The sequence below is a fragment of the Anomalospiza imberbis genome, chromosome 6, assembly GCF_031753505.1.
Source record: "Anomalospiza imberbis isolate Cuckoo-Finch-1a 21T00152 chromosome 6, ASM3175350v1, whole genome shotgun sequence".
Lineage (NCBI taxonomy): Eukaryota > Metazoa > Chordata > Aves > Passeriformes > Viduidae > Anomalospiza > Anomalospiza imberbis.
The window spans coordinates 36,717,109-36,739,409 of record NC_089686.1 but is presented as its reverse complement, the minus strand read 5'-3'; the positions used below and the strand labels follow the sequence as shown (position 1 = coordinate 36,739,409).

The window sequence follows — 22,301 nt, the reverse complement described above, 5'->3', positions numbered from 1 at the left end:
TAATGGAAGGAAAAATTGTACTTACTTCTATGAAGTGACTGCAAATCACACATGAGACTGCAATAGGTCACTATGTATAGATGTGTTTCTACATCTAGGGGCAGGGTGAATTCATATACTGCAGCCAACAACTTCTACATTCTAAAATATTTTTCCATCAGAAAAATCAGACAGTGTCTCATTAAGGACATCTCATAATTTACCATATCATTAAATAACAGATGTAAATTCATATAATGTCTCAAGAACTGAGATTACTCCAAAGTGAATACATACATATGTATGTAACTTGTCAAGGACTGAGCACTGACTTCCCAACCTGCTGCAGAGAATATGAGCTGTTTATTCAAGACTTTGCAAGCCATGGATTACACATTTTGAGGTCTCATCATATAGTTCTGTACTTGATGTATATATTTTATCTCAGCTGAAACTAAACAATACAATTCCTTTAAAATCAGATGAATGACATTGTTTTTATCAACTCTAAGTGAAAATTTACCACAACAATTAGATTTCAGAATAAACACACAGGATAGCATTTACTCAAAATTGCAAAGCTCATAAACAGTTTGAAGTTTTGTTTCCAAGTCAGTATTTTCCTTTAAGAGAAAAATATGAACAAGCTAAATACAGTGCAGAACATTCTGGAAAAACTTTCCATTATAAGAAAACATCAACAACAAAACTCAAGCAAACACCTCTGATCAAAACCTCCCAGCTATAAACTTTAAAATTCTGTAATTTTTTTGGAAATGTATCTCTAAAGAGTTCAAAGAACATAGGTCAGGAATTGGTAAAAATATACTCAAGTGTTTCCATCTGCATACAGGTAAATGTGTACAAGCACCACTCCAGTTTTGTTTCAGACACATATTTTTGTACATAATTATTATTTTGTAGTCAAATACTTGTAACATTACATGACATATGGTGTCATCATCCTCAAATAACTCATTAATACATCAAGTAAAGCAAGAAACAGCATGATAGATATTAGAAGACTTCAGCCAGCCTAGCCTGGTGAAATGAAAGAGCAAAGACAGGTAAAGAGATCCATTCATGGAGGTAAACATCCAGTAATGTGTAGTATTATTTGAGTTGCTGGTATCAGCAAAGTGTCAAGTTAGGTTCAAAGTTAGGAGGTCCAAGGAAAACCCTGACCTTCAAACAGCGTGGGAGAACCTGCATTGTTGTACAGAACAGAGCAGAGCTTGGAAGACCCCTGGGAAGAGCCTGGACACCTCAGTCATGAAGGACCAATGGCTGAGATGTCTCTATTGGGATGTCACCTCTGCTGCCACCACTGTAAGGAAGCCCAGCTGCTGTCACTTGTTAGTTACTCCCCACACTGCTATTTTAACTTCTATATCCCAAATTTCAAGGCTTCTACTAGCCACAGCATGTCAGATGCCTTATTTTTTTTCTAACCTGGTGCCCACACCTTTGTTTTAAGAAGAGAAAGGGCACTCATCTCTCTCTGAATCTTAGGAAATCAGCTGTGGCTAAAAACACAGCTGAGCTGGGTGCAGAAGAGCTCAGGTTGTCAGGGATCTTTGAATATTGTGCCTACCTTTGGAGCACTGAATAAGTTCCATTAGTTGGGATTAGCTAGTAATTTCTCTGAAAACCAACCTGCTATTAGACAGCTCTCATCACACAGAGTTATGCTCCTGTTATCTTCTCCATCACAGTTTGTGATTTGTGGGCTTTTTTTATTGCAGACCTCAGATTCACTAGGAGAATTGGGAGTATATTATGGCCTGTAGCAGGGAAAGACAAAAACAGAGACTCTGGGCATCCTTCTTCACGAAAAGTCTGTTGCAGGAATGCCTAAGGCTGCAGTGGACTCTATAAGTCCAGGGATCATTTCCCAACACCTGGTATACATCAAGCTTCTGCCTTCTCATTTTTGGATTATGACTGACTTACAATGGAATGGGTAATTTTGAACAGGAACTTACAGTCACACAGATTCTTATATTGCAGTTCTCATTTAGAAGAGGCTACTATGCTCCATTTCACCAGAGAATCTGGATTTTTGATACCTGTCTAAAAAACTTGAAATCTTTCATGTCAGATCCAGTTTTCCCTTCCTTTAGTAGCTTCCATAATAATGCAGGCTACTTTTCTGAGCTTTCTGACAGCCCAGGAGAAGCACGGGGGATAGTACTGTTTCAGTAAGAAAGCTGTATTCACCTCAAAGATTCTTTCTCAACATAAAACTTCTGCCTTCATTGCTCCTCCACACATAAATACAAACAGTATATTTGGCCCCCAGCTAATGGAGACTCGGCCTGAGGGTATCTCAGCAGTGCCAAAGCCAAATGGCTTGCATGATGTGCTGGTTTCCCCTTCACATGAGGAGGATTTCTCAAAATAACACAGCAGAACTACAGAAAGAAAAAAAAGACTTTTATTTTCTAAAAATTCTGCTTTTGCCATATTTCAATAATTAATATTTAACTTTTATACAGCTTTTTGTACACCTATTTACATTTATTTGTGTTAATTGGGCTTTGTTTTAAACATAGTCTTTCACATTTGAAAAAAAAAAGGGGAGAGGGAACGGAGATGAAAGGTTGTGCAAGAGTGGTCCTTCATTCTTGTAAGAGTTGTTAGAGATGCACTTCCTCAACTTGAGACATCTGGAAGATAAAAGATGCCAAAAAGATCAGCAGGGACAGCAAACACCCTGGGGCTCTTAGACCTTCCCTTGGAAACTCAAATCACCTTGCAGTTCACCAGAAGCCTCTCTGTGGCCCCTCAGTGCCAGGCGTGGCCTTCAGTAGAAGTCGGAGGGGAGGGGGATGTTGAGCGAGCGCAGCCACCTGCTCCAGCGGGACCCCGTCCCTGTAGCAACGCGGATGGGCTCGTTCTGATGCTGCACCCTGCCAGGGAGAAAGCCCAGGTTACCACTGATAATCACCAGAGAGCAGCACAAAAAGCACTACGGCACATGAACCAGCAGCCTGTGTACAATGGCCTTACCTTTTCTGTCACTGCTGCCCAAGTGCGGCAGCTCTCACGCCAGCTGGGCTCGTGTAATGGGCCCAGAAAACAATGGGCAGGCACTTGCAATCCCTTGGCTTGGTTGCTGGTGAAAAGGCACTTGGAGGAAGGAGCATGCCTTCCTCTCTGTGTTGTTAGGATCAAACATCTGGCCCTCAGTGCCTGCCACTCTGCAGCAGAGACACGAGCGTTTGCTGGTACTGCGGCAGTGGCATAAGGGTGAGGCAAAACTAGAAAGGGTGTTCATCTTCCTGTTGTGGAAACCCATTAACAAAATGAAGCTTTTCTTCCATTTTAAATAAAATATAACAGGAGTGGATGCAGGAACAAATTATTAAACAGCCCTCTAATGTAACATGAGGTAATTTTTATAATGTTCTTTTTTGGTAAAAGTAACACAAAACACAACCTTTGCAGTGAGATTATAGGCAAACAAAAATAGGAGTAGCACAGCCACTATCATAGGTGCAACCCAGGAAACATTCTTGGCCTAGGGTTACACTTCATGTGAGGTATTATTAATCTGAAATGCTGGAAAGAAAAAACAAGCTAATGTAATAAACCTTGCAATTAGTAAAATCTAGAATGAAGATGGGGAAAAAATTAAAAACTGTGGATAAAGAGCATCAGGAAAAATTGATGGTGAAAATAGCTATTAATTTCAGAAATAAATTGCCATATTACCCCCCCAAAAGTACGTTCTCATTGTTCCCATCACAATATAGGATTTCTAGAAACTGTCCCACATGTTTAGTTGTACTCCTTGTTATCAGAGGGCTCTCTCCCACTGAAAATTATCTCTAATCTCTGTCAACACTTCTCCCATCCAGCACTGACAAAAAATCTTGGCAAAACCTGTTGAGCTTGTTCAACACAGAAGAGGTTGGTTTGAGTCCATAGCTTTCTGGTGAGCCGTTTCAGCTACTTCAGTTGTTCAGACCTTTCCAGGGCTCTCTGGTTTATCTATGCAATCCACTGTCTACAATTTTAGTGGACAAATCCCTTCATTAATTACTCCTGACATCACACATTCCAAAGTGAAGGGAAAAAACCACCCACTCAATAGTCTACCAAGACCCCTTATTTAATCAGTCCAGATGTGCTTAGACCTTTATTCCATACTCAGCTTATGGGCAGAACAGCAATGACCACCACACAAATGCAAGAAATGTGAATGAGGATAGTAGGGGAAAGGTCTATCTGCCTTCTGGCATGAAGCCCATTTTCTCAGTCCTACTGTGACCTCACAGGGACATTCCCTCACTTCTAATGTAGCACCTTCTTGCCTTTGCATGTGGAGCTCTTCAGGCCACAACTCTTACACTGGTCACTCAGGAACCACACTATGAATGAAAAGTAGTAAATCAGATGCCTTCTTGCTGAAGCAACTGAGCCATGACTGTCATGCTTTTTAAACCCTCTCCCTTGAGACTGCAGAGGATCATTTTTAATGGTACACTTCCAACCATCATCTTCCAATCAGTAAAATTCCTACTCAGGCATCACTTGTAAAAATTGTCCCATTTCTGACTTTATTGAATACAACTCCAGGAAAAGGCAATCAGCTGCAAGGTCAGACAGAAGAGTTTGCCACAGAGTAAATACATACTCCAAGACAAGCCCCAGCCTCTGCTCCCATACATAAACCCACTTGTGCACAACATCCAAGCCAGACAACCTACTTGGACCTCCCCCATTAATGACAGGATTATCAAGTGTGTGATTCTCTGTACTAACTCTATAACCCATCCTGTAACTTGCAAAAGAAGGAAGATCCTAGACAGGGTATTTGGGATGCCTACTGGAGCTTCCCTATTGCCATGACTGATGTTGTGACACTCCTGCGATGTGACAGGCACTGTTTGTCTTGATATTGCTGGGCCTTTTGCCAGTTCTGGTGCACAGTAAACAACAAACAATCCACCCTCATGAATCTCCATGAGTTGTAAAGAGAGATTTTGAGACTCTTTTCAGCTCTGATAGCTTTTTTGTGTGTAAACACTAAGATCTTTCCTTTGCCGTTCTCAATACTGAGCTATTGTCCTTTCTCCAGCACGTTATTATTTCCCCTGCTGTCAGGAATTCAAAGTATCCACCCAAGTATTATCCTGCTAGACCTCCTGAAGTGCCCCAAATGGCTTGAGAAGGTTCCAGCAGTACCATCTAAGAGCAGTACCTTCTCTAAGTACATCCTCTAAATAGTGAAACTCCACCAAAGTCTTTCAAGCCTACTAAGTGAAGCTACTACTGACCCTCCAGCTTTCCTGGTTCCTCAGTCCTCAGACTCCCACAGTAGTGTTTGGACCTTACTTTAATGCAGAATATTTGGTTCCTATCTCTACCCCAGCTTCCCATGTGTAGCCAGGTGAATTGAACAGATCAGCTTATGGAAGTGCATTTTATAAGGTTGCGGATTTGAAAAACCAGATTCCCCAACATGGGGGTAATTAGGGCATTTAGGCTTGGCACTCCTAAGGGTCAAAACTTCTTGAATATTGTCATTGTCCTCATACTTCCTTGTGTATCTCATTGACTCAATGAGAAAAAAGGGAACAGGAAGAAGTCGCTGCCCAAGAGGCAGAATTCAAACAGGGGGAAAAAAAAATCACATTTCAGATATTTGAAATCTAAAAGTATGCATTCAAAAATTCCATTTTACTGTACTTGAATGAAAACATCTAGCTGCTGCTCTTAGAGACTGCAGGTTTAAGAAGCACGATCACATATGAACCAGATTTTCAAACTATTTTTATACTGAATATAACACTTTATTAAGAATTTTGGATTCTACTCACGTGTTTTGCAATGTGAACTCCACCTCCAGCTCCTCACGTGCCTGAAGAGAGGAGATAAAAAAAAAAGACTGTTTACTTATTTTTCTTCACAGCTTTCATCATACCAGTTACATACAATTTTTAAAATATGCATTTAGAACAGAATTTAGGAAAATTCCCAGAATATAAGAAAACTGTAGTTTTGACTGAAAATACTCAATTTTTAGATATTGAAAAAGCAGTTGCTAAAATTAATTTTTTGAATAAATGCTTTATAAGCACGCAAAGGGTGATAAATTATTGGAATGGTCTGCCCGGGGAGGTGGTGGAGTCACCATCCCTGGATGTGTTTAAAAAAAACTGATGTGGCACTTGGTGCGACGGTTTAGTTGAGGTGTCAGGGAACAGGTTGGACTCAACGATCTTGAAAGTCTCTTCCAACCTTGCGATTCTGTGATCTTCATGCTTAAGAACTGCTGTTCTGCTGAAACAGCCATTTGCTCAGATTTTAATTCCCAACACAAAAAGAATTAGCCTCTTTAATACCATTGCAGTTATAGGGGCTGAAAATTCAGAATTTACACCAAGAGCCAACAAACATCCCAGAAATATTGAGATTGAAGACTGGATAACTAGTTGTAGCTGGTTCCAGCCTATATTTTCAGCATAGATATTTGTTCTAAACAAAAGCTAGCAAGAAGCACTCATTGAAGTCTTTCTTAGAATTGCAGCAAAATATAGTTTAAACAGATGTTTCCTAAAATGAAACACTGTAAAAGGATCTGTTGAGATGGAAGGAGAGAATTTACTTTTGTTCTCACCAATTCCATTGCTCACCTGTGGATTCAGCTGAAACTTCACACGGACAGTACGTCCCACAGTGAGCTTATCTATGTCAAAGAGAACGGTGCAGAGTTCATCATCCCTGGTGACCGTGTCTTCATCACAGACCTTCAGCTCCAGCACGTTCTGCACAAAGAGGTTAAGAACATAATGGAGTTAATACTACATCTAAGAGCTCCATAAGGCAAGAAAATCTCCAGACTATGTTTTCTTTCCTTGCTCCTCCAGTTTTATGGGAAGGAGAAAAAAGAAGAAAAGGAAAGAGAAAAAGGAGAGAGACTTGGGTTTATTAGATGTCAGATTACTGATAACTCTTCATACAAAAAAGAAACAATCTTGTTTCATTTCCTCGGGCAGACAAGACAAATTGGTCATGCAGAACATTCATGAGTTTGTGATAATAATTGCATTAAATGTTTCTACATTTATTTTATGGCCTTTGGTTCTAAGTGTATAAAACAGTCACAGGTGCATTAAGATAGCTTAAAGGATTTTCAAAATATCTAGAGCTGAGTGATTTTTATATTATTTTTATGTAATCTTTTTCTTGGATTTTGCTTATGTCAAGATTGGAGATAGAATAGTAAGGCTGTATTCTGAACAGCATTTACTTCCTTCTTACTGCAGTATAGTAAATGTTTAAAGTTATAAATAAGGGGAATGGAACAACACAAAGGAGAATGTAAGCAACAGGGTTTTGGTTTTTTTTCCTGAGGAATCTTTAACATCTTCTGTGTTTGGAACTAGCTATGCATGTATTGGTTTACTGCAGTTCTGTGTAATCTAATGACTAACTGCAGACACCAAATGATGAAAAGAATTGATGTCGGTTACCTTGACACGGCGGTCAATCTTGTAGCAGAAAGCTTCATTCCAGACGGGGTTTTTGCTGTTCCTGATGGTCCTGGTCCGAACCTTCTCCGCTGAGGCAGTAGGCAGCCACAGTGTCACATAGCAATCTGAAAGGGTGACTGTACAAGGAGAAGATGAGCACAGTTAAAATATATCCTGAGAAAGAATTCCTGCACAGTGCCTAATAAGACAAAGATAGCACAGCTGGGGCTTTCTTGCTAAAATATACAGGATTATGTGTAAATAATACAATGAAGCACTAACAGGAAAATCGATATCCTCACATATTTGCAATGCCATTTCCACCTTTTCACTCTTAGTCAGACATACTTTTCTTTTTTTTTAATGTTACTTTATACTTGAAATTGCACTATCCCTCCATAGACAGTACATGTTGCATTTAGCTTTATCTTCATGATTATCCAAATGGCTGGCACAGGCAACGCACCTCACAACTTTCAATCTGGGCAATAGAGAGACTTGGTTTCTATAATTTCTTCCCCAGATTTTGTACCTTAGCTTAATGAAAGCCTTTATTAACATGCTAGCTTAACTGAAGGACAGATTTTTTTGATGAAAGGCGTTCTCTCATCAAAGCTGAAAATTTTGATTTCTTTATCACAAATCAGAATGTGCCTATTACTTATTCATTCATATATTTGACAAAGCTTTTACAAGTTGTGTGGCTCTCAGCAGTTCTATCAGAAAACAAAATCCATTTCATCACTGTAATTAAATTACTGTGAGTTCAATTCCTTCCTACTACTCTGCCTGCAGACTGGAAAGATGCTGCTACCACTCATGTTTGGGGAGGGAAGCCATGAGTCCAATGAAGAAATCAGCTTCTCCTATATTCTGACTCCTCAAACTGGACTGGAGGGAGAACTCCAGGGACTGAGACTCAACAGAAGCATGATACAGGTGCAGATGGCCTTTCTCTCACACCTGTAATGCAATCTCCCTGTTTCACATCAGCAATGCTCAACCAGTCACCTGGTTCTTACAGCAGCCTCGTGAGTCAGAAGAGGCCAAATAATTCAGCTCATAGTCAATCCCTGCATCATGCTCGAAACGTGTAACAGTGTTATTACATTACATTAAGAGCAATTACTTCATGTATTTCCTCTTTATCTTTCCATAACAATCACGGATTTAGGTTTTCCTACGAGCCAAGCGGTGCCTTTATTGTGTTGTTAACCATGCTATCACAATCAGCAAAACCTGGATTGTTACTGTGGGAAGGAAAGCATTTCCAGAAAGAGACCTAAGCCACACCTGATCAGAAGGCTGTGACTGATCAGATATTCAGCAGAGGCACAGATGTAAGCAGATGAAAATGCAAATGGTTAATGATGATTAAATGCTACAGTTTCCATTTTCAAAGAGGATGAGGCACTCTGATTACTTCACAGTAGCAATATAAGGATTATGCAAATAAGTACACTGAGAAAACTCAAATTTCTTGGAACTGTTCAAGACCATCCCCCACCCCAGACAGAGTTTTGATCAACCTGATCTAGTGGAAGGTGTCCCTGCTCATGGCAGGGGGGCCGTTTTAAGGTCCCTTCCAACCCAAACCATTCTATGATGCCATGCTTTGCCCAAGATCCCATAAAGCAGTCAATGTTAGGGTCCAAAACATAGTCTAGATTTTCAGGCCTCTACTCAAATCTATTAAAATTATCTTGTTCTGAAACATCAGTAGGGAGGAATACTTTTAAAGTATTTTTATTTTTCACTAGTAAAGTAAACAGGAACATGGCAGTCAATGAACAAGAAGAAATGTTCACTTAAACAAATAAAGCACAAACCCTCCAATCATGAGAAAATATACGTAAGAGAAATAAATAGTCATAGGGAACGCCAAGATTTAACCAGTAAAATTGGAAAGCTAAAGTGAAGGAAATAAATGCTAACTCAGAATTGTAACAAGCTTCATAGTTTTACTATTAGACACAGGTAGAAAAGGGACATTTTCCCACAGTTGAAAATACTGAGGTTTCAAGGAAAACTAACTGAAATGTTTGTTTTATTGATGTGTCAGAAAAAGTAAACACTGCCTGAAATAGCCATCCCACTGCAGACAAAGAAATGGACAAGTTTTTTTCCCAATAATATAGTTTCTTCAGACAATAAATTTTCTGTTAAGAAAATACTCTTGCTGAAAAGCTTACAAATATCTCTGCCAGATACACTTTAAACAAATGCTTGGGATGCCCAAGTTTTGAATTTAGGGCACCTCAAGGGGATCAAGACATGATATTCATCTGCTCTTGAGACCAGAACACCAAGTAAGAATGCCATATGGTGTGGCAGACATACCAACAGGTTTAGCCAAAAAAGAACCTGATGATTCATGGTGATAAGGAGTGACTGTGAGCAAGTTGCTCTGAGAAGGACAGCCACAAGGAAATGAAACACAAGCAGGCAGTACAGACGTACAGGAATACAGAAATGCACAATCAATTGTTCATGTGGGTTTGTGGATGCAATTGCAGTGGTGGCCTAGTTAGATCACATATTTGGTTGGTGCAAAACACCATTTAGGCACTTTAAAATTTGGATTTTGATAAATAAAAAGTTGTGCATACAACTATAAGCTCATGGAATGTGTGCTTCTATACATAAAAATAGAACTTTAAGAAACCCCTAACTTTACACCTTATAAAGTGTTCTCTCTTTGTCTAATGAACCAAAGGAAAAAGAGAAATAAGCAGTAATACATGTAATGTAATACAGTAGTATTACATTGTGAAAGATGCTTAAGTAACCCAGAACACTACATATAAGTGCAGCAGAGATTTCTTCCCTAATTGTGATCAGTCATTCAAAAATACTGTTGGTTAAGCACAGCTTCCATGTGATCTAACCACATCCCTCCTGCCAGAAACCACCAAATCCAACCTCTGGTAAGTTTTCCCTCTACTCTTTACCCATCACACAAGTTAAAATCTATATCAAAATATAGATTACATTAACTAGAATTTATGTTCGGCATGTTGCTATGTTCAGCAAGATTTTGGAAAACATAGTGTGGACTTTTTCTCTTTGTTTTATATCTTTCAGATTTTGGTCTTTAGACTTGTATTTTCTTATTTCCTTTGTCTTTATTTCACCTTTTTCTTTTGAATTCTCTATTCTAGATATCCTTTTTTCACTTCTCCTCACTATTCCTCACTTAAACTCTTGTCAACTGCTCAGAGTATTGCTACGTTAATTTTTTTCTGACTTTTAAACGGTTCCATTCTGTAGGTTAAATAAAATCCAAGACACACTGAATTTTATCATCACTTCCTGGACATGTACAAATTCTGCAGAAGTAATAGAATGTTTTTGCTTGTAAATCTATTCTTTTCGTAGGCTTTCCTGCTACTGCTGATTTTACATCTGCATTGCCAGTTCTCTCCTTTCTTCCATCCAGAAATTCTGTAGGAAATACTCAGGTTTCTTACTTAAAAACACAAGGATTTTCATTGTTTCCAGAGCAGATCTCAGATCAACAGTTAAGTCTGATGTCAGAAGGGTAGGAAATATTCTCACACAATAAGATATGAAAAAAACCCATAAAATGTTTCACCTTGCTTGAGTCAGCCCCTTTAAATTTAAAAGGAGAAGGCAGTGCTTCAGTATTATAAATTATCCCTTCAAACTTACAGCAATACATGCTTTTATTCCTACATAGTCTGAGAACAATAACATTGTCCAAATATTTTCTTTAGAAGTTATAAGAACCACCCAACAATAGTAGAAGTACTCACGCAAGTCTGCCTTCCGGGCATTCCTCACTCTTAGTATTTTTACAGTGAGCAAGTTGAAGGGAGACACTGGTGCCTGCACAAAAATTCAGAAAAGGAAAAAAGGGAAAAAAGATGACATTATTATTCTAGCCTGTAGTCACAAACTACTGCAACCCTGAAATTCTAAGGATGTAGATAGAACAAGGTTTTCAAGGTTGAGATAATGCAATTCATCAAACCAAGAGGAGCAGTGAAAAATCTGTACAGATTTTTGGCACAGAACTCTCTTCAGGTCTGAAATAGCAGTAATATATTTCAAAATCACTTAATGATAGGTGCCAAGAGTTTGATTTGATAAAGATCACGTCTTCCTATCATTGCTTCCTTATTATCACAATAAAGACCCCTAGAGCACACACATGGGTGTCCTCACCTCTCACACACCACTGCCTGCAGTGGAACAGATTGTCTCTGGGACACCAAATACTGTCACAGGAGCTGTGAAAGTAGAACTGTCCACCATGCACCAGCACAAGCCCCCACAACAGCACAAACTTCTGCACATAGCCAAAAATAGAAATGCAGCTGACAATGATGAGACACTTCTCTTGAATACTCTAGTGAACCTCTCATCTTCAGCTCTGACCCCCAGCAGAAAGCCACAAAAATCATCCCAGATTTGATCTTGGGAACAAACTCGCAACCCCACTAGATATCAGAAACCTTGAGCTCAGAGATATTAAGTCTATAATCACTCATAACCTTCATGGCTCATACTAATGAATCTTCATATTCCTCAGGCTATAAACTAACCATTTCCCCATTTCACCTTTGAGATTACTGCTTAACTTCTTACTCTCTTTCACATAATATCTCCTCTTTCATATATACACCATCTTTCATTTTAAAACCAATTTATGTACAGATACCATTTCTCTCAACACTTGCTCAAATTGATATTTAGTTTTCCACTTACTGATTCTGTTTTAGAGCAGAAATGGGTTTTAATGTGCTCAAAAAATTATCTAATCTTTCTATCTGTACCAGTTGGTGAGAACAAGACACTAATAAAGCCTGGGGAACAAGATGCTGGAAAGCAGTGCCACAGGAAAGGTATGTGGGGGTCCTGCCCTGTGGCAAGCTGGATGTGAGCCAGCAGTGCCCTGGTAGCCAGGAAGGCCAAAGGGGGCATCAGGCATAGCATGGCCAGCTGGGCAAGGGATGGGATTGCCCCGCTCTGCTCTGCACTGGGGTGGGCTCACCTCAGGTGCTGGGGGCACTTTTAGTTTTATGCACATATTGTGGCATATTTAGCCACAATACAAGAAAGACATGAAACTATTAGAGAGCGTCCAAAGGAGGGCAACAAAGATGGTGAAGGATCTTGAGGAGAAGTCATATGAGGAGTGGCTGAGATCACTTGGTCTGTTCAGCCCGGAGGAGACCAAGGGGAGACCTCATCATAGTCTGCAGCACCCTCACGAGGGGAAAAGGAGGGGCAGGCACTGATCTCTCCTCTGTGGTAACCAGTGACAGAACCCATGGGAATGGAATGAAGTTGGATCAGGGGAAGTTTAGGTTGCATATTAGGAAAAGGTTCTTCCTCTAGAGGGTTGTTGGACACTGGAACAGGCTCCCCAGGGAAGTGGTCACAGCACCGGCCTGACAGAGTTCAAAAGGAGTCTGGACAATGCTCTCAGGCACACGGTGTGATTCCTGGGGATGGTGCAGGTCCAGGACTCAATGGAATTTGTGGGTCCCTTCATACTCAGAATATTCTGTGATTCTACCTCTACCCATAAGCTCTCTCTCATTTTCACAGATATATTATAACCTCACAAAGTTAATACAGTGTCCTAACACAAACACGTGGGCTTTATTGCTTAATGCAGGCATCAGAAGAGCCTGTATTAATCATAAAGCAGCAAAAGCAAAAATTATATACTCAAGTTAACTAATAAAATGTATCTTGCTATTATTTCCTTCATACAGGCTATAAATTTTGCCAAATTACGTCTTTGCAGCAGTATCAGAGGACTTATCCTGAAGTGCTTCACAATGCTTTGCCAGAGTGTCAAGCAACTGGGACCATAACATGACATTGGACAATAAGCCAGTGTAATGAAGGAGGTCCTAGTCCTCACTAACGAAAACCTCAGCACCTCTGAAAAGTCAGCAGAGAACACCAACTGTCTCCAAGAAATAACCTGAGTTATCCCTAGATTATCATCTTGCACTTCCCTTTGAGTTGACAAGGGGCCTGATGACGCAGAGCTGAGGGGCAGGGAGACAGCAGCAGGAGGGTCAGAGCAGTCACCGACAAGGGCACATTTGTTCTACGTTATCTGACCTGTCCAGTCTCTCATTCAGGGCAGGTTTACGGAGCACAGTTTGCAAACCCTGGGATTGTCAGGTGTGGGACATTTCAGTTGTCACAAAGACTGTATCACACCTCTATCTGCTCCGTTGTTCCAAACATGTCCACAAAGGATAACTTGGATAGACTTGAAAGAAAAAAGTTCTTTGGGGGAAAAAAACAAACAAACAAACAAATGAAAAGGATTACCCTCTGCAGTCAAAAGCAACCAAAAGTTATCAGGCCCAGACTATACAGCTGAAGTGCTACAACTACGTTTCTATATGAATAAAATAGTAATGGGTAAAAGAGAGAAGCCCTCCTAGACACAGGGACCAGCAGCCATGGCTTGTCTATCCCTGACATCTATTGGCATGATTTTTACATTTATGTTTGGTTCCTGCTTTGGGGACTAAACATAAATGTTTCTCCCTGCTTTGGTAAATTTTAAGTGGTTTTGACCTCAGAAATGTTATTTCAGAAGATGTGGAGCATGTCTCTTATCCAGAAAGAAGGAGGCTTGCATTCCTTGATTACAGAAAAATGGACTTGGGCAGAAGTTCCCCAATCCATGGAAATTGTATTAATTACTGGGTTTAACACCATTTTAAAGGAATATCCTTGGCTTGGCTCTTAGAAGACAAACACCAAGACCTTTACTTTGTGAATCTCAAGTGGATAGTGATATCTCCCTGCAGCCAAGTGCCACGTGGAGATAGGAACTATGAAAGTTGTTCCCAGCTGTCCATGTTACCTGGATGTACCATTTATGCAATTCTCTCCTCAGCTCTTACAATTCCCTTCTGGTGTGTCTTACTCTCCAAACTTATGGAAATGATCCTCAGTGCTTCACTTTGGGTCGTGGACTGCATTCCCATACTAGAGTCCTGGAAGTCCAGCTTTATAACTCCTAGCTTTCAGGTGCCTGAATGTGTTACCAAGTCTAGCTGTCAGCCACTCACTCAAAGTCACACAGAAAAACTTGTCCTAAACTGGATAATCTCCTAGCAATTGGCAAGGACTTCCACATCCTTGCCTTTTAGGTGATGATGACCATATCTCAGGCTGGGTGAGTTCTGAGGCCAGTGATTACACACACTGCAACTTTCGGCTTCTATATTTATTTCATCTGAGACAAGAATCTTACCTCATAAACCGGAAACACAAGCCAGGCATTTTAATGATCACTTTTGAAATTACTTAAATATATGAGGTTGCAAATGCAAGACTTGGTCACACTGTCCTACGTCAGATAAAAATTCAATTAAGTCCTGTGGCACACTTGTGCAATCCTCACATATCTAGTCTGAGGGAAGTCAGTAGGAGTGTTCACATACATGAGTGCTCATCCATATGAATGAATTATATAACTGGTCACTAAAATTGCTCCATTTTAGTAAAGTTCCAAGCTTAAAAGTCTTTCACAGAATTTTTTTTCTTAAGGAGAAAAGAGTGAAACTCATTCAATATTCCCAAGTTACGTCAAGAGAAAAGGCAGTTATCAAAGAGTGTATGTATTTGGGGGAAAGCACTCTTCCCTTAACTTTCTCATCAAAGAGGCATATAAATCTCATCACTACTTTAAAAACTGAAAAGCAACAAAGAAACCACTCACCCTGTCAGAAAGAGTAGCAGGGCTTTAAAACACAGCTCACTGCCTTGCTTCTGACCTGGGTCAGGTATGTGGCACCTTTTAACTTCAAAGCGTTTTGAAGGCAGGCAGGATTTCACCTCAGGCAAAGTCAAATGCATAAGAAACACTTTTCCTTGTACTGCTATTTTGTATTTATTTCACTCATTTTAAAATACCTCATAGCTGGGTCTTACTAAGTCAGTAGAAGTCCCCAAGTTTGTTTCAGAATAAAAACAAATGGAGTAGCATTGAGTCAATGGCTGCTTCTTTCCAAGAGCTATGCAAAACTTCTGTGGCTTCAGAGACTGCAATTTTCATGTGGGTTTTTTTTCCCTCTTCCTGTTTGCAGCTCCACAGCTGAACATGTGTTAGAATGGATCCAAATCTGAGAAACCAGGTCAAGTATTCCCACAGTTCAACAAGTTTTTTTTTCCACAAGACCACACCAGTCTTTTTCAGTCTGAAAAGTGTTACTCTTTTGACTGTCAGCATGAAGGCACTAACAAATTTTTCTCACCAGCTATTTTACATTTTGCTTTTAATTTATATAGTGCTCAAATTGAAATCCCACACATCCTATCAAGTTGCCCTGAAACTCATTCTGACAATGAAAACTCATTTCCTTGACTGAGCCACTGAGTAACAAAAAGCAACTCAGGCAACTAGGTTTATGTAGTTATCATAAATACCAACTTTCATGGAAAAAAAAAAGGAATAAAGTTCAAGTCCTTCCTGAATTTTACCTCAATGAACCTTGGAGATTCAGGGCAGAAAGAAGGGGCTCTGGGTACTGCTGTAAATTGTAGGTACTGTATTCAGGTCAGTTCTGCCACCCTAAATACCTTGAAGATAAAAGTAACGATCTAAAGCCATGCAATTGTACAGGTCTCACACCTAAGGACCTACAAACAACGTAAAAAGCACTACGGATTAAAATCCCAGACTGATCTTCTGAACACAGGCTAGAACTTAAAATAAGAATGTTTATGATTCTAGCACACCTCTTAGGGCTGCAAGGCTGTATACAGAGACCTAAATATCATTTTAGAAGCCAATTTTTGAAGAAATTCTGCAAAGTCTTTGCCATAGCATTTCACTTTGAACAGAGAAAATAAGTGACTCTCAGGCACAAAACGCATCAGATACTATGATTAACAGCAAATCTCCACAAGGCAAACAGAATGTACCACCATTTAAAAGATTGTCTATATCACTCTGATTTCCCCATGTGGATGCAAAGCTGGGACCCCCCACATCACTGAATGAGGGGCAAAAGCCCATCTTGCATAGAGATCCCCAGAGAGTTGCAACTGATAGTGGCAGCCCCAAACCCACTGCAAGTGCCAGAGGACAGCCTCATCCTGCTGCCAGTGCCGTTGCCCCCATTCACTGGCTCCTAGGACCTTATCTGATATGTTTCCTTTATGCTAATACCCCTTAACATAAATGTCTGCTAATTGCCCAGCCATTCTTAACTTGTCTGTGCGAAGAATTCATCCCCAATTCAGCCTTTACAAAACGCCTTTTGCTTTTTTTTCTGCCTTCAGAGGAGTTTAGGCACTACTCCCACTCCTACTAGGCTGATAAGATCAAGCTTGTCATGACACTGAACATGGCACATTTATTCCACCGTTTTACCTGCAAATGCTGTTCTGCACAGAGAATTGCAACCTCGAGGACAGATCATTACACTGCAAAGAACGGCTACCAGGAATACCAGAGCACTGGGAACAACTGGAAGACTTACATAGAAGTTTTTCTTATAAAGGAATAAACTGTAAGAAAATGGGAATATTTCATCCAAAGAAATCAAAACACAAAAGAAGGGACTAATTTAGAAATTGATATAGTTGAAGTACAAACCAGCCCAGATAAAGTGATACACGTAAGCAGCAGACACCAACAGTGGCCAGACTATTTAAACTTATGGAAAGCCACGGCAATATTATATCTACAGAGCTGAAATCGCAGCTCAGCTTTTCAACACTCAGTAAACTTTGCAACACACTTTTCCCCCGAGCCATTGAATTCCTAAAATTTTTTCTGGTGATCTACATTCAGCACTGGACAGCATTTAATGAAGGGCCAGCTAATTGCTACCTACCGTTCTCACCGCTGGTGCTGAGGTGCTCGTAAAAGTCTAGGAAAAACAACACAAGGCAAAGTTAAGAAAACTAAACTACATGTTAAATGCTTACTTTAGGCTGACATGTCAAAACTTCTCACATTCAAGGACACCTTTAGAGCTATGCTTTTTAACTACATCATTAGGTGCTTTACTGACCACCATCACAACTCTCTTCCAGCTTCTTATTTCCTTTTTTTGTTTACAGGGAAGCACAAAAAACAATGTTGCTAGCCCTAAAATCTGGCTAGAAAACACAAGTGTGCCATGAGGTTCTGCAAAAGCCTAGACTAGGAAACCCATCCTTGCAACAGGACCTGAGGAACAGCAAACTCGATTTCTCTTAATTGCCCATACAACACAAACCACTCGTTCTCCTCTGTGATCAACTTCACCGGAACACCAGACAATTTTACCCACTTTACACTTGCTATCTCCATGTTTTGCTTACCTCACTTGTACTCAAATTTGATCCCATTGCAGCCCCAGGTGCATGTAAGTCCAGTGTTAAAAGTTACTGAGTCGTATGGCTGGCAGGAACTCCTCATGCAGGTTAGGCGTGGAGGAATAGGGAATTTATGACAAGGCTCTCCTGCCCCACCCCCTGATTATTTCCAGTCATTAGGCAGTCCCCTCCCTGCTTCCTGCAGCCTATTAGAGCACCTCAACTGAGTCAGCAGAATGAAGAACAATTCCTTTTCTACCCACTGTGATGTTCGGGGAGGATGCTGAAGCTCCTTTCTGCCCAGGTATTGCTCTCTTGAAATACTACTGGTAATGAAAAGTTTTGCATTTATGCAACAGCTCTAACCCCCAAGCAAAGTGCTTCTGACTAATTAAATCACAGCTCTGGGAGTATCTCTACACTGCCACCATCATGCTGCAAGGTAGTAGAGATGTCAGCAGCTTGTTTCCAAACCATAAACTCAAATACCTGTAGCAGTGTTCCCATAGCAGCACAGTTCAGGCAGGTAAGTCCTGCAGTTCAGCAAGGTGACTCAGTTGTGGTGCCACAACTGAACAACTGAGCACCCATCTCCCCCGAAGCTACTCTGAGCATCTCTGTGCTACATTTAGCAACCTCAACACATGCTGAGTATTCTTTGCCTGGATATTTATTGCATGTGTAGAAAAAAAAGTTAATCCATGTTCAAAAATCTTTCAGTCTGATATTAAATCAAACAAGAGGGAAGGGAAGAGCTATTAGCAGCAGGTGAAACTTGGGAGTGGAAGGGTGAGGCAGGAGAGAGCGTTGTGCTCTCCTGCGTGGGCCCAGAGAGCACAGCAGTTCCCCCATCCTTAGAGCTTACTTCAAAGGGATCTGTGTGTGCTGGCTCTCACAGTGAACCCAGCAGACACACTCTGAGAAACTCCAGAGCACAAAACGTTCCCTGACTGCTCTACACCCCAGTGCACAGTGACTCACTGCCTTGTAAATGTATCAGAGTAGCCCTAAACTAGCATGCATGTGCAGGCTGGTAGATTTTGGAGCATGCAAGAGCAGACTCTGGCCTCTCTGAATGATGATAGGAGGCAGCAAGTACTCAGTCTTGCATCATGAAATTGAAGTGATTATTTTTAATCAATCTTACTTGTATTAGTGTTTAATTCACTTGATGCAGGCAAAGAAAGCAACCTTGTAAACTGCAGTGGATGCCACCTAAGTGCACTCCCCTATGCCATCTAGGCTGGTATCAAAATAATTCTGCACAGAGGAAGAAAGGAGGTGCTGTCCAAGGAACATCACTGGAGTAAAATCCTCTTTTCAGATACAAGTCGCTTCCTTCTATGTCGATGTCTGTGTCATAAACACATGTGATGCCTCTTCAGAAGATCTTATTCAAAATAAGAATAAGAGGTACTTCTCTGGTGGTTTCCATCTGAAGTATTTTATGGCTAGCTGCTTGCTCCACAGGCACACTTTACACTGTCTTCTCAGAATCAAAGGAAAATGGCTCAAATGTGAATCTACAGCATCTGAAATGCTCCTTAAAGGAATGACCAAAAGGTACTTCCAATGAATATGTGCATCTCTACTCCAAAGACAAAATAGCTCCTGTAATCTCTGTCTTTATATCTGTGTTAAATCCTTAGGAAAAAGTTCAGGTGGAGCAGTCACAGCTGAGAATCACTTACTTGCCCTCTCAGACAACAATTTCTTTCCAGCTTCTGAAAGAATATTCTCTGGAATATTTAAATATTTCCAGTACTAAAATTATATATATATATATAAATAATTCCAGTATTAAAATTTAAAGTAAGAATCCATTTTCATTAAAAACATCTGCAAAACTTCTTCTATCAAAGGAAAGAGGGTAGGCTATCCAGCTCACCTGGCCCAAGTTGTACCAGCAGGTATATACACCTATACACATTTATATCATCCCAGCTGTTTCACAGCCAATACAAGACTCCCTGTCACTACATTCTCTTACCCACATTGTTTTTAAGATCCATACATGAGACAGCACTTCACAATTTATTAAATTATTCCAGAGTCAGTGCATCTTACCCACTAAATGGCTCCCTGATGTTCAGACTGTTTTCTTCATCTCAAAACAATGTCATCATTGTCATTCCCAAAACATGTTACTAAATAATTCTCCCTCTCCTGCTCATAATCACCATCAGGTTTTTGGCTGGCATTTTCTTCCTTAACCATTACCTGTCCACATCACACAAGAAGGCTTTGGAATACATTATCTTTTAAAGACCTGGAATCTTTATGGCAGGCAAGAATAATGATCTCAACATTTTCTCATTCATGCAGTGAATACCTGGTAGAACTAAACACTGAATACTCACAACACCTGCGACCGTAAGTCCTTGTCAGCACTGAGAAAACTTGATGGCTTATTCACTGGTGTCTACTACACCACCTGCTTAAAATAAAAAATCATGAATTTGCAGTTTGTCCCACTGGACTTTTAGAAGTAGAAATGTGTCCCTAGGATTATAATTTCAAAAAGATTACAACTTCCAAGGTAATCTTCCAAGATAATCAATGTATCATGTTGGGTTTTTTTGCATTTTTCATTAGTTCTTCCACAATTCAAGGACAATTTCAAAGACAACCATAAAGCATGCATTAAGCAAATCCATGTCTGAATTTACCCAAAGTCTAAAGAGCCATATATTGCCTCTTTTTAGCAATCACATTTCCACATTAATAATTTTAAATTGCCAGAGATTGTCATATACATACTACTTACACTCTTACTTGGGTTTTTCAAGATTAGAGAGACTGCATAAGTGATGACAGAACACTCCACAGTCTCTTTAAAGCTCTGAGCAGTAACAAGGAGAGTAAAAAGGAAGATGTAATTTTCCTCTGCTATCATGCACTTTCAAGTACTCATTTACACGGACATGATTTTGCATCTATGTATTAATTAAGGCAAGCAGGAGAAAAGATATCATTCTGATCTAAATGGGCCAGCTGCAAACACTAGTTTCCCCAACAAGACATTCAGATAATTGTATATCTGACTGCAATAGGTTGCAGGGAGGAATACCAGCTGCTTTCAATACTCCACAATTACCTTATGTACAACTTTGTCACCTTCTGATAGTCCAGGACTTCAGAAATGTATGACTAATGGGGGACTTCATTTTACTGCAAGAGAAGAGTATCCTTGTACCATCTTTGGGATGACAATGGGAGCGGTCATCATTTATACACCCTGAACATAACAAGAAGGTTAAACATTCAAAGCACATGCTAGAGGTGTTAAAAATGATAGCCAGATGTCACATTAGAAAATAATTACTCAGTATTAACAAATTAAGCAATTTAACAAACATACTGTCAAATCTGTAGCCGGGGATTTTCCCTGGGTATTGTCTTTCACTTTGTTTTCCTTCTTTTTGTATGTTTCCACAAGCTACAAAATCTACGAAGACCTCATCCTGCCAGTCAAAGAAGAGCAGGCAGCTCAAGTCCAAGTCTAGTTACACAAAGGACTTGAACTCAATAACCTCCACAGACAAGGTGTACCAGGGATGACAAGTGTCACTTTCCTATCCCAAGGTGTCAGATTTCAGACTCTGAAAAACTTAACTTTGACTTGGTAATTTTTGGCCTGACACTAAGTTTAAGGAGCTCTTTGGTATAAAAAAACCAAACAGAAACACCCAAACCCAAACAAAAATATTCCCCCATGTAGATATATATATATATATATATAACATTCACATTAATATAATTAATATGTTAGCATTTTATTTTCATGTTTCTGTGTACCACTCCTTCAAAACTCTACAATATTCTTTCAGTCATTGGTGAGAGAGATCACACTACGTGGAGGGGTGGGGGATTACATTTTTGCTTGAGACACTATTCTGATTATGACATATACGAAGGAGGACTTGTGCTTTCAAAAGACTATTGAGAAACTGCTTTAAAACAACTCCACATGCCCTTGATATGTTTTGGAGAGATAAAAATCTCGCTCCTCCTACTCACTCACATGAAGTAATTGGGCTGCTTTACCATTCAAAAATCATCAGTAAAGTGTTCACCCATCTGTTAATATATGCAACCCTGCCTTCAGATTTGTTGCAACAGAATTTCAAATGCAATCCTCATCTCAAAAACCAGTAACTCAAAACCTTTATCTCTGCCCCTCCCTGTGCTCTGTAGATCTGAGCATCCAACAGCACCTCTCTTTACCTTTGCAGGAGCACTCAGAGGTTGCCTGACCTTTCCAGGTTCATTCAACGCTTCAGGCACTCTTCAAGCAGCTATTTCACTGCCCTAACCCCAAAAGACCACAGGTTTGAGGAATACCAGCACCAGCTTGTGTCAGCTAATTACCCAATAATTAGGCAAAACACATAGCCCAGGACCTTTACAGGGAAATCTAGAGCCAATTTCAATCTGAACCAATTCTCAGAATATCAGGAAGTCACCTCATATTACCAGCTAATTAAGGGGGTAACTTCATCTGCAGTCAGCCTAAGAGATGTT

General features: G+C 40.0%; 1 protein-coding gene and 1 long non-coding RNA gene across 2 annotated transcripts in view; both read right to left on the bottom strand.

Annotated features, from left to right (window-relative positions):
- The window catches only part of LOC137476581 (cytosolic phospholipase A2 epsilon-like), a 33,056-nt gene extending 15,246 nt beyond the window's left edge, over window positions 1–17,810 (bottom strand). The window contains exons 1-6 of the mRNA XM_068194947.1: window positions 17,784–17,810; window positions 17,312–17,347; window positions 11,240–11,312; window positions 7,464–7,600; window positions 6,624–6,755; window positions 5,808–5,848 (exon numbers count right to left, since the gene is read on the bottom strand). Of these exons, the coding sequence (XP_068051048.1) occupies window positions 5,808–5,848; window positions 6,624–6,755; window positions 7,464–7,600; window positions 11,240–11,312; window positions 17,312–17,347; window positions 17,784–17,810 (446 nt within the window). The remainder of the gene's footprint in view (window positions 1–5,807; window positions 5,849–6,623; window positions 6,756–7,463; window positions 7,601–11,239; window positions 11,313–17,311; window positions 17,348–17,783) is intronic.
- On the bottom strand, window positions 2,404–3,451 carry LOC137475762 (uncharacterized). The gene is made up of 3 exons (XR_011000068.1): window positions 2,992–3,451; window positions 2,734–2,891; window positions 2,404–2,648 (listed from the first exon to the last, which is right to left on the bottom strand). It is a non-coding gene; the product is annotated as an uncharacterized lncRNA (long non-coding RNA).
- Window positions 17,811–22,301: the final 4,491 nt, after the last annotated feature.